At 40.8% G+C, this 15,208-nt stretch overlaps 1 protein-coding gene across 1 annotated transcript in view; it reads left to right on the top strand.

The window, feature by feature from the left end:
- Positions 1 to 15,208, top strand: part of LOC117876980 (putative uncharacterized protein ENSP00000383407) — a 57,434-nt gene that overhangs the window by 14,834 nt on the left and 27,392 nt on the right. Inside the window, exon 3 of the mRNA XM_034769670.1 lies at positions 13,230 to 13,270. Coding sequence (XP_034625561.1) covers positions 13,230 to 13,270 — 41 coding nt within the window. The remainder of the gene's footprint in view (positions 1 to 13,229; positions 13,271 to 15,208) is intronic.

Raw genomic sequence — 15,208 nt, 5'->3', positions numbered from 1 at the left:
GATGGAATGTTTGGATAAGGCACAGTCCACTTTTTCTTCTTTGACACACCTTTCCCAACTGGAGGCACCATGCAGAAGTAACAATTGCTGGTATGATCTGTTGGTTCTCTCCAAATCATTGGCACTGCAAAAGGCATAGATTTCCTTTTCTTGTTCAACCACTGGCCAAGATTTGTTGCACAAGTGTTACAGCATATGTGTGGGGCCCACCTCTTGTCCTGATCTCCAATTTTGCAGCCAAAATAAAGGTGATAGGCTTTCTTAACCATAGTGGTTATACTGCGCTTTTGTGATGCAAAAGTCACTTCACCACAAACATAGCAGAAGTTATCTGCACTGTTCACACAAGTACGAGGCATCTCTGCTCACTTTGGCTAAACAGAAATGTGTCCCTTTGCAAAATCCAACACTGACAAATAAGAGAGCACGACACTGTATGATTTCTAGAGCTGATATTGGGCAATTTGTTCAGCAGAGTGATGTAAGCTTCGTTATGATTACATCATCCATGACTTCTAGGAATAACATGATGCAATTCATATCATGTATGACGCAATACCAGCTTCAGATTCCATCATTCATTGTTTTGCCTAAAAAGCAAGTACTGTCCAAACCCAGTCATAGATTTATTCATAGATCCAGTCAAAGATGTGTTTTAGTCATTTCTGGTTTAAATTGAGATCCCTTCCCTTTATAACTCACTTATCCTCCGCCATTCCCAAGTCAAGGGTCGTATATACTGACCCAATAGCATATCTTGAAAACTAGAGCCAATCAACAATTTTAAGCATCATTTTCGTTCTCAGTGACCCAGAATTAGTAAAGTTCAACTACATTTATTTCAGAAGCATTTTGGCTGTAGAGCAGTGTATTTGTATGAATTTAGTATTTAGGGCAGGAAAGGTGAGGAAGGAAGGCATGAAGGGATTAGCTAAAAGAGAAGGTAAAGGAAGGCAGGGGAAGCATGGCCGCAAGCAGAGGCCATAGAAACAGATGGGGTTTTTTTGGTGTGTGTGTGTGTGTGTGTGTGTGTGTGTGGAGGGGGACACCTAGGTAATGCCACAGGTATCATTGAGAAAGGCAGCAATTTTTCAGCGAGCATCTTGTTAATATTCTGAGAGTACATTCCTTGCTAGGGACTGTAATGCAGAAGATGGGTGGAACTTAAATGTACAGAGGAATTTCCCTTTGCAAAGGGACACTTAGGTTTATCCAGACTTTCCATATCAATGAAGCCCGGCACTGGTGACTATGCTGTCATTCTTTCCGCTGCTCTTTGTTTCTTATAAAGTTCCTTTTTTTAAGAGTAAAAGTAGACTTACATGTGTTTATACCTATGGCAATTGAGAAAAGCCTTTACATTTCTGCTTTAAAAAGAAGTCCTTGAAATGTAAACACACTAAATAAATTGTTTGGATTTTTTTTCTTTCCCAACTAATATGTTGCCTTTTTTAATCCTTCAAGGTTAGTGCATTATTGGTATCATATATCATCAGGGCTATGACAAACATTTCTACTTAGTGTATTAATGTGTTTTGATAATCTCTTCTTTTCTGCCTAACAATGCTCTTCCAATCATAAACACTATCTATCTCTAGCTTTGCAAAATAAATTGTGTTTAGAAAATCTACTCAAAGAATAAAGAGAAGTCAGAGCTGCTTGTGTGCAAGAAGGGAGAGGGCGGCATTCATTTAGGGTTTATGCCAGCATAAACCTTTGCATAAGTACCTTGTGGCCAAAAATCTACTGAGTGATGACGCTGCAAAGCAGATTTGCTTGTGCTGGTGGAGGGGCATAAGGGATCAGTGCTCTCTGTACAAAGGACAGTGCTGGTTTGACAGATGGAGTGGTCAGAGCACTAAGAAGTGTGGTTTTGGAATTCCTCCTGTTGGCAGAGCCCCTGTGCAGCCCTGACACAAATTAAAGCTGCTTCTGCTCCTGGTGAATGGAACATAGTAGTGGTATCCTCACCATCACAGTTGAACTACCTTTGAGGTGAACGGGGCTTGGCAGGCACAAGGAGGTGTAATTTACACATCCCTCTGGCAGTTCTGCTGAATTTGACCCAAAATGTTTCTTTCATTGTTCTTGTGATTTCATTTCTCTTCCAAGGGGATTCAATACACAGCACACATGTAGTAATATATACCTATAGAAATGCCATATAGATTATGAAGGACCTGATCTTTTGAGGTATTGAGCTCCCATGAAATGAAAGCAGTTAAAAGTACTCAACTTCTCACAGGATTGGACCCTAGCTAGCTATTTGGGTGCTCCGTGCACATGTCCAGAAGAAACATACCTGTGAGGTAAGATGCTGAGCATCCAGATGTTATAATTAAGTTTCCACTTTTGGCCTCTGAATGCAACAAGTGTGGTATTTGAGGGAGTAATAACACCTTTTAAATACTATAGGATCCTGTCCATGGAGTCTGCCTATGAAAATAATATAGTTATGAAGGTCTTTTTTGATTCCTAATACCCAAGTCCTTCTACTATTATTAATTTATATTGTACAGGACAGTGTTTCCGCAACATTTTCTGGTTGGTGACCCCTTATTAAAAGTCAACTTTTTTTTTTGACCTTCTTATGTTTACTATATAAGTCAGAATAAAAAATGTATCAAAGATAACAATAAGCCTATGGAACCTACATGTGTTTTGAGAAGTTGATGGAGAATACTTGTTCTTGAAGAGTAAGGGTGTATGCGGGGAAGAGGGGATCGAAATTTTCTTTGCTTTAGATTGGGAAAACATTTTCAATGCCCCATTGATTGAGAAACACTGCTATCAAATATCATTACCACTGAACATTAGTGAAAACAGATCCCTGGAGACTGAAATCCTCGATGTATGCCCAAAACAGATGGGCACAGAATAGAAACCTTCTCTCTGAAAAAGGCATAGAAATCAAGTGACATTACAGAGTATAGCAAAGGCAAGAATGTAAGCTTCCCCTTTCTACCCTGTCAATGCACCTCAGCCTTGACCAGATGGAACCACTTCTAGCACTAAGGTCATATCTACTCTAGGAAATAATCATGTTTAAACGTGATTGTGAAACATAACTGTAGCCTAACCAGAGAAGAATCTAATTAATCAGATTCTAATAAACAGAGTATAATATTGTTGATTTATGTGCATGACCAGCAAAAAGAATACGTATGCAAGAGAACCAAGTTTTAGATAAAAAGAACAGGAGTACTTGTGGCACCTTAGAGACTAACAAATTTATTAGAGCATAAGCTTTCGTGGACTACAGCCCACTTCTTCGGATGCATATCGTGGGCTGTAGTCCACGAAAGCTTATGCTCTAATAAATTTGTTAGTCTCTAAGGTGCCACAAGTACTCCTGTTCTTCTTTTTGCGGCACAGACTAACACGGCTGCTACTCTGAAACCTGTCTTTAAACATAGTTATTCTTGTAATGTAAGTGGGGCCTTAAATAATATTTCAGTCTCCATGTTCATTCAGTCTTTTCCCCCTCACCTGAGCCTATTAGCTAATTAGTGACAACCATGCTAATATTTTCGGTCATACTGATGCTTATGTTCTAGGAACTGGACTTCGCAAAGCAAATTCAAAATTAAAATTACTTTTCCTCATAGGTTTGTGTCCACCTACAACATTTGTAACAGGTATGATATATAAACCCTTAATGTAATGAGGACACCTACAGATAACTAATAGTGCTTATCCGCTAGGTGGTACATCTATAGAGATAGATTCACAACATCAAACTGTATTGAAACATTACAAAAGCACAAGAGTGAGAATTAAAGGATAGTGTGACAGTTTTAACTCTTCTGCCCTCTTCTCCCCTCCCCTCCCCTTGATTCAGTGGAATTAAATCAGGCTGTCTTCATTATTTTAATGTAGGGTTGGACTTTGGAAATTATTATTTGACTAAATGAAAATAATCAACCTTCCCGACATAAAACTTTTGACTGAGCCAAACTAGAGAAGCAGATGGGATTTACAGTTCATGTCCATTAGAAAATCCAAGATTTTAATCTGCATAAATTGCATCAAAACATTGTGCACATTGCTTAGTGGGGTTTTTACAGCACACAGTGGATTCTCCACAAAAATCTATGCACAACAGTAGTCATAGTAAATCCACCATTTCAGCCCTCACTCACCCGTGTCACATATTTCAGTTTCCCTAAATGGAATATTTTAGAGCTGATTTACTTATGTTTCACTCCATTAAAATTCGGCATCGATAAAAGTGCTGCTAAATCAGTTAAAAAACTGCATAGTCACCAGACAAACAGATTATTGTGGGGGTTATTTTGTTTTGTTTTTTTAGGAATATTCAGTTCAGTAGTTAACTAAAAATAATGGCTGGATGCTGTGTCACTGTATTGGCTGCAGAATCAACAAGATTATTTATAAAATAGTCTCTAGAAATGGAAACGGAGATTAGTGATGACGTTTTAGCTGTAAGGCCTGTGAAAAAATGCAGCTAAGGCCAATGTGCTATGTGTAATCTTATCTGCTATTTCTAGCATCTGAGTTACTTGACTTACACCTTATATTCAGCCATTAAGCTTATTAACTGAGTCCGTTTGTACTTCTCCCCCATTTTAAATTACATCACTCAGTTCCATTCTACAGGGTGCTCCCCCAAACTTGATCACGTCTGAGCATTTTTTACCTCTCTAGTGCCTCAATTCAGGAATCCATCTTTATTCAGCAATGTTCATGCTAACTGCATTGCTGAATAGGGAGGGACTTGAGCATGTGCTTAAGTGCTTTGCTGAATTGGGGCCTAACAGACCCCACATCATTTGTTATCCCTGCATGAACCTTCTTAAAAAAAGACGACCTGAAGTCAGTGTTTCTATTTGAGGGACCACCTCTCTCCATACATTGCCATACTGCTGCAGCTATGGCCAGAAGAAGAGCTCAATCTTGATGCCCGTTGCTGTAAAAGATGGGGGCTGGTAGAAGAGCATTCACCCTGAGAGGCTCTTCAACTGTGGAACAAGAGTCCCCTTTCAGTATGAAACAGATCTTCAGGGAACACTGCAAGATGCATCTATTTGCACAGCTTGCTGCAAAGGTGGGCATTAGGCGGGAATCGATTTTGTAGGAGGGGGAGTATTGTGTTCTGCTGGTTCTGTTTTTGTAATCTATGGCAGATGTGCCTAGAGCCTTCGATATGCACATTTTTTCTCTTTTGTATAAAGCTAAATAAATTTAAAAAGTCACCTGAATCTTGTAAGAGTTAACTCCCTCCCCCCATTTTTTTTAAACACTGCATAATTCTTTTCTTGTGGGAGTCTTGTCTGCCATAATAAAAGTTATAATTGTAGTTGTGCTGTCACATTCTGCCTCAGATGTGGAACTGTTGTGGCAAAACTTGCGGAGTTCTTCTGTTAGTTAAAGCCATGTAGGTGGTGCTTCAGGGCAAAGAGTTAGGGCAGGAGCGGGCAAACTTTTTGGCCTGAGGGCCGCATTAGGTTTCGGAAATTGTATGGTGGGCCAGTTAGGGGAGGGGGTCATGGCCAGCCCCTACCCTCTATCCACCTCCCCCTGGGACTCCTGCCCCATCCAACCCCCCTTATTCCCTGATGGCTCCTCTGGGACCCCTGCCCCATCCACACACACCCGCTCCCTGTCCCCTGACTGCCCCCGGAACCCCTGTCCCTGACTATCCCGCGCCGCCCCATCCAACCCCTCCTCTCATTCCTGATGGCCCCCCCCAGGACCCTTTCCTCATCCAACCACCCCTTCTCTGTGTCCCCTGACTTCCCCGGGAAGCCCCATCCCTGACTAACCCCCACCAGTCCATCCAACCCCGCCCCCCATTCCTGACTGCCCCCCTGAGACCTCTGCTCCATCCAACCACCCCTTCTCCATGTCCCCTGACTGCCCCCCCAAGACCTCTGCCCCCATTCAACTCCCCTGTTCCCCGCTTTCTGACTGCCCCAACACCTATCCACAGCCCCACTCCCTGACCGCCACCCCCGAACTCCCCTGCCCTCTCTTCAACCCCCCCTCTTCCTGCCCCCTTACTGCGCTGCCTGGAGCACCGGTGGCTGGCGGCGTTACAGCTGCGCAGCCTGGCTGAAGCCAGCCGCACCGTCGCTACCACGCAGCACAGAGACTGGGTCAGGCCAGGCTCTGCAGCTGCACTGCCCCAGGAGCTTGCAGCTCTGCCGCCCAGAGCATTGTGCCAGCGGCAGAGTGAGCTGAGGCTGCGGGGGAGGGGGAACAGCAAAGGAGGGGCTGGGGGCTAGCCTCCTGGGCCAGGAGCTCAAGGGCTGGACAGGATGGTCCCGCGGGCCTGATATGGCCCGCGGGCCGTAGTTTGCCTACCTCTGAGTTAGGGGCATATACCCTTTTAACCCCCCTTTAGGCATCTTTCCAAGCAGTGGTTATGTGCTCCTGGCCCAAGTAACCTGCACAAGTGGCCACATAGAGCTGTGTCCTCAGGTGGAAAATAATAGTGCTTTTGTACACCATGCTTGCTTCCTTCACAAACATCTAAAGACCTACCCAGCCTGTGAAACATTCTGACTAGAATGCTTCCACATCATTCTGTGTTCGTTTTGTATTGTATTATGCTCCATTGTTCCTGCTGTGTCTTTCAACTGTAAACTTGTCAGGGGAATGGCCTGTTAACTGTGTGTCTCTCTTCCCTCACTGCACAGCACCAGGCACTTCAGCAATAAGAACTAAACATTGTTTCAATGTTATTTTGCATGTGTATGACTGGCAAAGGTAAAGGGGGCCTGAATCTCACTTACTCAGTTTCTTTTTCAACAATGGTATCTGGCCACAGATAGGTAACTGAGGGGGATAATAATGGGTATCTTATTAGTAGGACCCTACCAAATTCACAGTCCACTTTAGTCAATTTCATGGTCATAGGATTTTAAAAATAGTAAATTTCATGATTTCAGCTATTTAAATGTGAAATTTCATGGTGTTGTAATTGTAGGGGTCCTGACCCAAAAAGGACTTGTGGAGGGTCCCAAGGTTATTGTCGGGAGGGAGGGCTTGGTACTGCTACCCTTACTTCTGCACTGCTGCTGGTGGAGGTGCTGCCTTCAGAGCTACGCAGCTGGAGAGCGACAGCTGCTGGCCAGGAGTCCAGCTCTGAAGGTAGCAGTGCAGAAGTAAGGGTGGCATGGTATGGTATTGCCACCCTTACTTCTGTGCTGCTGGTGGCAGGGCACCACCTTCAGAGCTGGACGTCTGGCCAACAGCTGCCGCTCTCCAGCCATTCAGCTCTGAAGGCAGCACAGAAGTAAGGGTGGCAATACTGCAACCCCTCTTAAAACAACCTTGCAACCCCCCTGCAGCTCCTATTTGGGTCAGAACCCCCAATTTGAGAAATGCTGGTTTCCCCCATGAAATCTGTATAGTATAGGGGAAAAGCCCACAAAAGACCAGATTTCACAGTCCATGACGTGTTTTTCACGGCCTTGAATTTGGTAGGGCCCTAGTGATGAAGCTGTTGTTCCATATTACCAGTACCTTCTATAGCTTAGGGTCTCACTGTCATACCTGATCAGCTGGTTTATTTCTTAAGCCCTTTGAGAATGTTTTCATCACAAAGATTTTTTTTCATACATTTTCTGTCAGCTTGCAATTGCCAAGCATCTCTATAAAGTTCTACACGTTCGTCAGCTACTGACCATGATATGACAGACTGCCCAGTATATCAGAAAAGTGCCAAATAACTTATCTGTCTTTCAAAGTTATTGCCAGAAAAATCAAAATTTATCATTATACTTTCATTAATCTGCAATATTATAATTGGCATTGGATTTCAGAGGCTTTAAGGAGAGAGCTGGTTGCCTAAACTGATCACCACTCTCATCTCATTACATCAATCAAGCTGTGCCAGGTATTTGTCAACTAGTAAGCATCAGAGGAACCCCCCCTTTTTTTTTTAGTTCAGTAGTTATAATGTTGTCCTCCTTTCAGAGTTATTTAATGAAAGCATGTAAGAAAGGGCTTTATTAATAAAAAAATGCTATGAGCTCATGTGTGCGAGGAATTTATGTACAAAATATATCAGCAGTGTTCTATACTCTCAGGGAAGATTGTACCTACTATCAATGAATATTTCTGCATTTACAGGAATACACATTACAGCTTTTTTATAATACTGATTTAATTTATATAATAAATAAAAATATAATTTCTGTGTCACATTTTTATCTACAAATTTGTTTGTAGAGATTTTAAATGTGACTGTGTTTTGAAAAGGGACAGTAAAAGTGACACCACACAGTTTCCTACTGGCTCTCTCAAAGACTTCTACATTGCATTTGCTTCCTTTGCAAGTGAAAATATGCTGTTTCTAATTGCCAACCCTGGAAACTCTGGAATCTGAAAATCAAGTTGTGTTCTTTGTCTCATATATCACCAATAATAAAGATTCTGCAATTAGAATATAGCCAGAAATTTTGCTCATATGCTGGTGAGAATCCAGCTCTCTTCCATGGCTGCATTGATTCTGCAATACAAACAATAATTATTTACTTTTGTGCCTAAAGTAAGCCAGTCTGACTCAGCCATGACAAGAAGCAGGTCTGTTCAGTAAGTAGGTACAATTTTCACATGGTCTTTTTCAGACCACTACCATACTTTAAGATAAGTACCGGATTGACCATATCATGATCAACAGCAAATGGTGACACTCACTGACAGATGTGAAAGTGAGAAGGAATGCAGATGTTGGCAGTGATCACCACCTTGTGACAGCCTCCCTCAAGCTAAAACTGAGAAGTGTGGGTCCACCAAACAAAGGACATAGATATTATGATATTGACAAGCTAAAGTCCCTTGAAATACAGAAAGCCTTTGTTCTGCAGTTAAAGAACAGGTTTCAAGCACTTGCAGACCTTGATGAAGAGGAAGGGGAATGCGGATGAGGAGATCAACAAGAAGTGGGACAAAGTAACAGCAATTTATAAACAGAGCAGTGAAGCCTGTCTAGGCTACAGGCAGAAGAGAAAGAAGGAGTGGATTACACCCAGCACACGGAACACCATAGAAACCAGACGAGCCCTGAAGAAAAAAGTTTTAGACACAAAATCCCAGAAGCTAAAGGACAAATACCACGAGCAGTATAGCAAGGCACAACGGGAGGTCAAACACTTTGTGAGAGCAGACAAACAGCATTATATTGATAATCTGGCAATGCAAGCAGACAAACACTCTCATCAGGAACAAACAAGACCACCTACTAACAACCAAAAAAGAACAAGAAATGCGGTGGACAGAGCTTTTCAAAGAATTGCTGAACATGGAGCCACCTAAAGAGGAAGCAAACATCCAGGAGGCAGAAGAAGATCTTGATATCAACACAGACACCCCAACTAAGGAAGAGACCATTGAAGCCATCAAATCCTTAAAAATGGGAAAGCTCCTGGGAAGGGTAACTTAAATGCAGAATTGTTCAAGGTAAATCCTAAATTAGTAGCATCTATCCTGGCCCCTCTCTATTTACATCAGTCTGGGAAAGGGAAAAAGTGCCAGATGAGTGGACCAATGGGGTTATAGTGAAGATACCAAAAAAAGGAACTCTCAGTGATTGTAATAACTGGCGTGGTATCACACTTTTGTCTGTGCCAAGTAAAGTATTGTGTAAGATCATAGTCCAGCGTATATAAGAGGCAGTTGATAGTGTTCTTAGAAAAGAGCAAGCTGGTTTTCGGAAAGGGCGTGGATATATATACCAGATCTTCATTCTATAAAACATAATAGAACAGTGCTTAGAATGGCAATGGCAACTCTACATAAATTTCATAGACTTTGAGAAGGCTTTCCTTGGATTCACAGAACCAGCCTATGTCACATTCTGCGGGCATATAGAATTCCTTTCTGTATAATCAATGTCATCAAAAGCTTCTATTTCAACTTTACGTGCAGTGTTGATCACAGTGAGCTCAGTTTTGAAGTCAAAACAGGAGTTCGTCAGGGGTGTGTCCTGTCTGCAATCCTCTTCAACATTGCCATCGACTTGCGGCATACAACAGAAGACATGCCAAGAAGCATTAAATTGACACTCTTCTCATCCCTTGAAGACCTGGACTTTGCAAATGATGTTGCTCTCCTATCACATACCCAACCCATATACAAGAAAAAACAACTCAACTCAACGCATTCAGCCAGCAAATTGGACTGAAAATCAACTGCAATAAGACAGATATCATGACCTTTAATATTGCCTCACCATCACCAGTACAGATAGAGGATTATGTTCTCACCAATGTAGAAACATTCACATACTTGGGCAGCACCATAAGCCAGGACGATGGAACAAGCCAGGACATCCGGAACAAAATCAGTAAAGCCAGGAACACCTTCAGGAGCTTAAATACAGTCTGGAAATCATCAAAATACAACACCAAAACCAAACTCAAGATTTATCAGCGCTGCATATTTTCAACACTACTTTATAGTGCAGAATGCTGGGGAATGACAAAGTACGACATGTCCAAACTCTCTTCATTCCATACAACCTGCCTCAGAAAATCATCCATATCTTTTGGCCCAGAACAATCTCAAACCAAGATCTATTGACACAGTGCAACCAGAGGATCTGAGCACCATCATTGCCAGGAGGCATTGGAGATGGATAGGTCATGTGCTTCAGTTGGAAACTGATTCCATGACAGAGTAGCAATAAGATGGACACCCGAAGGCAAGTGAAAACGAGGCTTCCCGAAAACAACATGGCAAAGAGCTGTGGAAGCCGAGCTGAAAAACGTGGGGTACAGCTGGGGAATCATTGAAAGACTTACCAGAAACGGACAGGAGTGGAGGAGCTTCGTCACTGCCCTAAACGCCAGAGGCGTGATAGGAACATGATGATGATGATGATGTCCATACTTTAATATTTAGTCACTGTTGCAGTATGTCCAATGAACATACCTGCAAAACCATGTAACTGCATATAAACATCTAGGTAGATTTAAATAAACAGTTGTTGAAGCATAGATCTGAAATTATAAGGCAAACATCTGTACCTACATTTTCATGTTCAGTGCCAGTGGAGAATGAAGGAATGTTCTATGTCAGGCTTCTGGCTTTAAAATACGCAAATTTATTAATAATCATTTAGAATTATAATACAATAAATTGTAACTAAATATAATTAATTTCTGGATGGGTGGATAAATTGAAGTTTGGTGTAGTCTGACCTTATTTTTCCAATGTAGAAAGAGGGACATGAAGAGCTAATTTCAAGTGTTCTCAAAATATTCATTTGGGATTAATCTTCCCTTATTTCCCCAACGAGTGAATTAGCAGTCTCTCCTGTTTCATGTCAATATAATCTCTCAGTTGACATCACAACAAATAGATGGATTCTGGTTTACAAAGTTCTTTTTAGGACAGTTGACTGCAAAGGCAGAGCTGCAGTTCAGCTTGAGGCAGAAACCCGCTAAGAATTTGGGGGGCATTTTATCCTTAATAATATTGACTAAGATCTCTGACACCCGAACACAATTCTTTTTCTATGAACACTATTGAAAAATCAAAATGTATCGATATGTTACAGCAGTTGTTGGCACCATGCTTCCAAAGGAATCTCTCGAAAACATTACTCTTTCAACCTCTCGGGACTTACTGTATATACAGGGGGAGTAAACTGAGATCTTTTTCAGAGTTTTGTCTACACCTCTATCAGAGACAGCACCATAAAAGCATTACAATTAACACCTGTGAGCTCTCCCTAGTCTTTCATATAGCACTTTGTGTGGAAGACAGTATCTTTTCCTGATAGGTACTGTGATGAAGTAGCAAATTTAGAACATTAAAAACGTAATCTTTTATCTGGTTAAATTCTAGATCTTGCCTGAGTTGAAAGTGCGTTAATTAATTCTGGTTTGTGATGTGGACTTCTGTGTGTTAGGATCTGAGCCTAATTTAATGAAGCCATTTCTCTTAGTGCTACTGAACAGCCTCATATGAGCATCCCAAGATGAAATATACTTTAATCCACAACACATTCATCTTAAATTGCATGCAGTATTTCAAAGCATAGACTGAACATTGTTTACTGTTTTGATTTGTGCATTGCACCAGTGAACAAATCTCCGATACATAAACATTCTTTAAAAATGGCACATATAATAATCAAAATGCCAGGACATTAATAGAACCTTCTACCCCAGCTAAAACAATCCCATGCAATCTATATAAAAGTATTCTCTTTTAACTCACCTTTCAAAAGAGACGTGAAAAGTGTGTAACAAAACATTTAATACATAAATTCCACGTTTGGATTGCCCCCTCCCATAGTAAAACCCATCAGAAGGATTATATATTAAATGTTACGGATGAAATGTTTAGATTCCATGGTGTTGATCACAATATAAAAACATAGATGCCATTTTATGAAGAAGGTTAAATAAAATAAAATAAAATGAAAGTATGGGAGGAAACAGTTGTATAGTTATATTTATATTACTTTTTCTTCTTTAGGATGTATCACTGTCTGCTGAGTAGAAATAGGGTACATCACAGGTATTTTTACCTCATTTTGTGCTTCCAGCACAGGCATCAACAGACATGAAATTGATTTATTGTTCTAATATTCTATATAAAGAGGTATCAAAATAATATTGTGATCAGAGATTCTGTTCTATCCTAGCTTGTCTTCTGTGGCCTTTCCTGAAGTTAAGTTTTACTTGAAGACCAGGGTGGGTCCAACTGACTTAGAGTGAGGATTCACCCCCCAGAGTTTCTTGCTGTCTTTCATGCACTGACTTTCCATGCATGTAATCAAAGATGCCACAGCATGCATCTTTCTGCTCCCTTCTAGAGCCACATTCTATTGCAATGGGCAATTACTATATCCTCCTAACACATATGGTTATTTTGTACTTTTTAGGAGGATATTTCTAGGAATCACGTTGTTCAACAAATATGGCATTTGCTTGCTGATAAGGGTAATGCGGGCTGAGTTTTCAGAGATGTTCTGTTTGGAAGTGTTAATTTCAGAGTCTTGTACACTCAGTAGGAAGTGTATATGTTCAAGCTCCTGAAAACCAAGCCACCTAGATTTTGACTACATATCTTGCCCATTGTACAGTGACTCCCTAAGCTAAAATATTTAAGATTTTATATACTAGTATGTAATAAACACAGATGGAAAAGAATATGATAGCTCCTTTCATAACATGTATTGTATGAAGACTATTATATGTAGATTAAACATTCTTCATTTTCACAGAAGCTTTTCTGTCTTTTTAAAGGAATTTTCTGATTTTGAGAACACTCTGACAAGAAAGAAAAAGTAAGTTGAGATCATTTCAAGTTCTATACGTTGTCAGTATCTTTGTCTGTACCTCCTAGCTTGTCATTTATAGTATAAATTGTATGTGTATTATTAATGATGTATCAGTGTTCTAAAGGTACTGCAGGTTGGAAAGCAAGTCGCAAGCTCAAAATGCATTACTAAAGCTCTTTCGCCATTGCTTATTCATATGCATAAATCCTTCCATCCAAAATAAAGGAACCAGGACATCCAAAATCAAGTGCAGTGAGTCCTTGTTAATCAGAGCTTGCTTGAACCATATGTCTGTTTTTCTGAAAGATTTAAGTGGTAACCCAGTTTCTAGCATGTTTGTACCATTGACCCGATAATCTTCTGAAGGGGTTTTTGGTTGTGTTTAATCCAAATAAAAAATTAGTTTGCGAAATGATTTGGATTAACTAGACTGTATTTTCTAAAGTATTTATGTGACAGCAGCATAGTTTGAGTATGTTGTATGTGAGCCAATGTTATGATTTGGGCTAATGACCAGTAAGTACTAAAAATATAGTGAGGAGTGTAGTAGAGGAATTTACTGAAAATTCTTTGTTGGCTTAAGAATCCAGGTTATTGTATTGCTAGAGAGGTCTCTTTCAAATGAAATCTCATCTAATGACATGTTTGAAGGAGAGCTCATCTGTCTGTCTGTGACAGACATGAAAATCCCTGGACTCTGTATGAATTATTTGTTTAGTTTTGCTTTTTTAAATGTAGACTCTAATAACTTCAGAATAAGTGTTGCCAAGCAATATAGTTGAGAAATTCAGATACCAAAGTGTTCAAAGACAAAGGGAAAACTTCATGATGTTGGCCAATGGTCTTACTCTACATCTGGTCAAATGTTAAGAATACTGATTTATAAGTGTGCTATGATTTGTGAGGTCTTACTAGTTGTTGGTCAGTATTCTGATAAGTACCAGGTCCTTGTGAAAATGTTCACAAGTTTCAAAAGTGTAATGAATTTTAGCATGAATGATTGTTCATATATTGCTACTGCATCATTTGTGATTTTCGTTATTCCCATGTGGCTTGTCTACTTTAACTATACCGGTATAACTATACTGGTATAGTTAAAATAGTACAACCCTCTTAGCATGGGCGCAGTTATACTGATATAAATGTGCTTTATGCCATATAGATCAGGGGTCGGCAATGTTCAGCACGCGGCTCGCCAGGATAAGCACCCTGGAGGGCCAGGCCAGTTTATTTACCTGCTGACACGGCAGGTTCGGCCGATCGTGGCCCCCACTGGCCGCGGTTCACCGTCCGGGGCCAATGGGGGCAGCGAGAAGCGGCGCGGGCGAGCGATGTGCTGGCCGCGGCTTCTCGTCGCCCCCATTGGCCCGGGACGGTGAACCGCGGCCAGTGGGGGCCGCGATCAGCCGAACCTGCCACGTCAGCAGGTAAATAAACTGGCCCGGTCCACCAGGGTGCTTACCCTGGTGAGCTGCGTACTAAACGTTGCTGACCCCTGATATAGATTATAGTGTATGGGAAAGGGAGTAGCTATATCAGTGTGTAAGTCACCTTGATACTGATATAACTGTGTCCACGATAGAGCTTTTACTGGTATACCTATTGCAGTAAAACAACACACCCCTAACTGACATATAGTAAAACTTTGAAATGTAGACTAGGACAAGGTTAAAAATTTTCAGTAATTCATATCACTGGATAGAATCAGTAACACATGACCCAGGTGATCAACAATAAAATACAAAAAAAAAACAGTGAATGATCCAAGTCAAAACTTTGTGAACAACTCGCAATCTGGAAGTCCAGAAGTTTGGTCAATACTTATAAATAATTAGTAAGTAAGAAGAAAATTGATTAATTCAACCTAAAAAAGGCTAACTTTACAATAAATATTTCATAATGAATAATTCAACCATCTTGATACTCAAATAATATCACCACAGA

This window comes from Trachemys scripta, chromosome 1 (genome assembly GCF_013100865.1).
Source record: "Trachemys scripta elegans isolate TJP31775 chromosome 1, CAS_Tse_1.0, whole genome shotgun sequence".
NCBI classification, from domain to species: domain Eukaryota; kingdom Metazoa; phylum Chordata; order Testudines; family Emydidae; genus Trachemys; species Trachemys scripta.
This window is presented reverse-complemented; position numbering and strand designations above follow the sequence as displayed.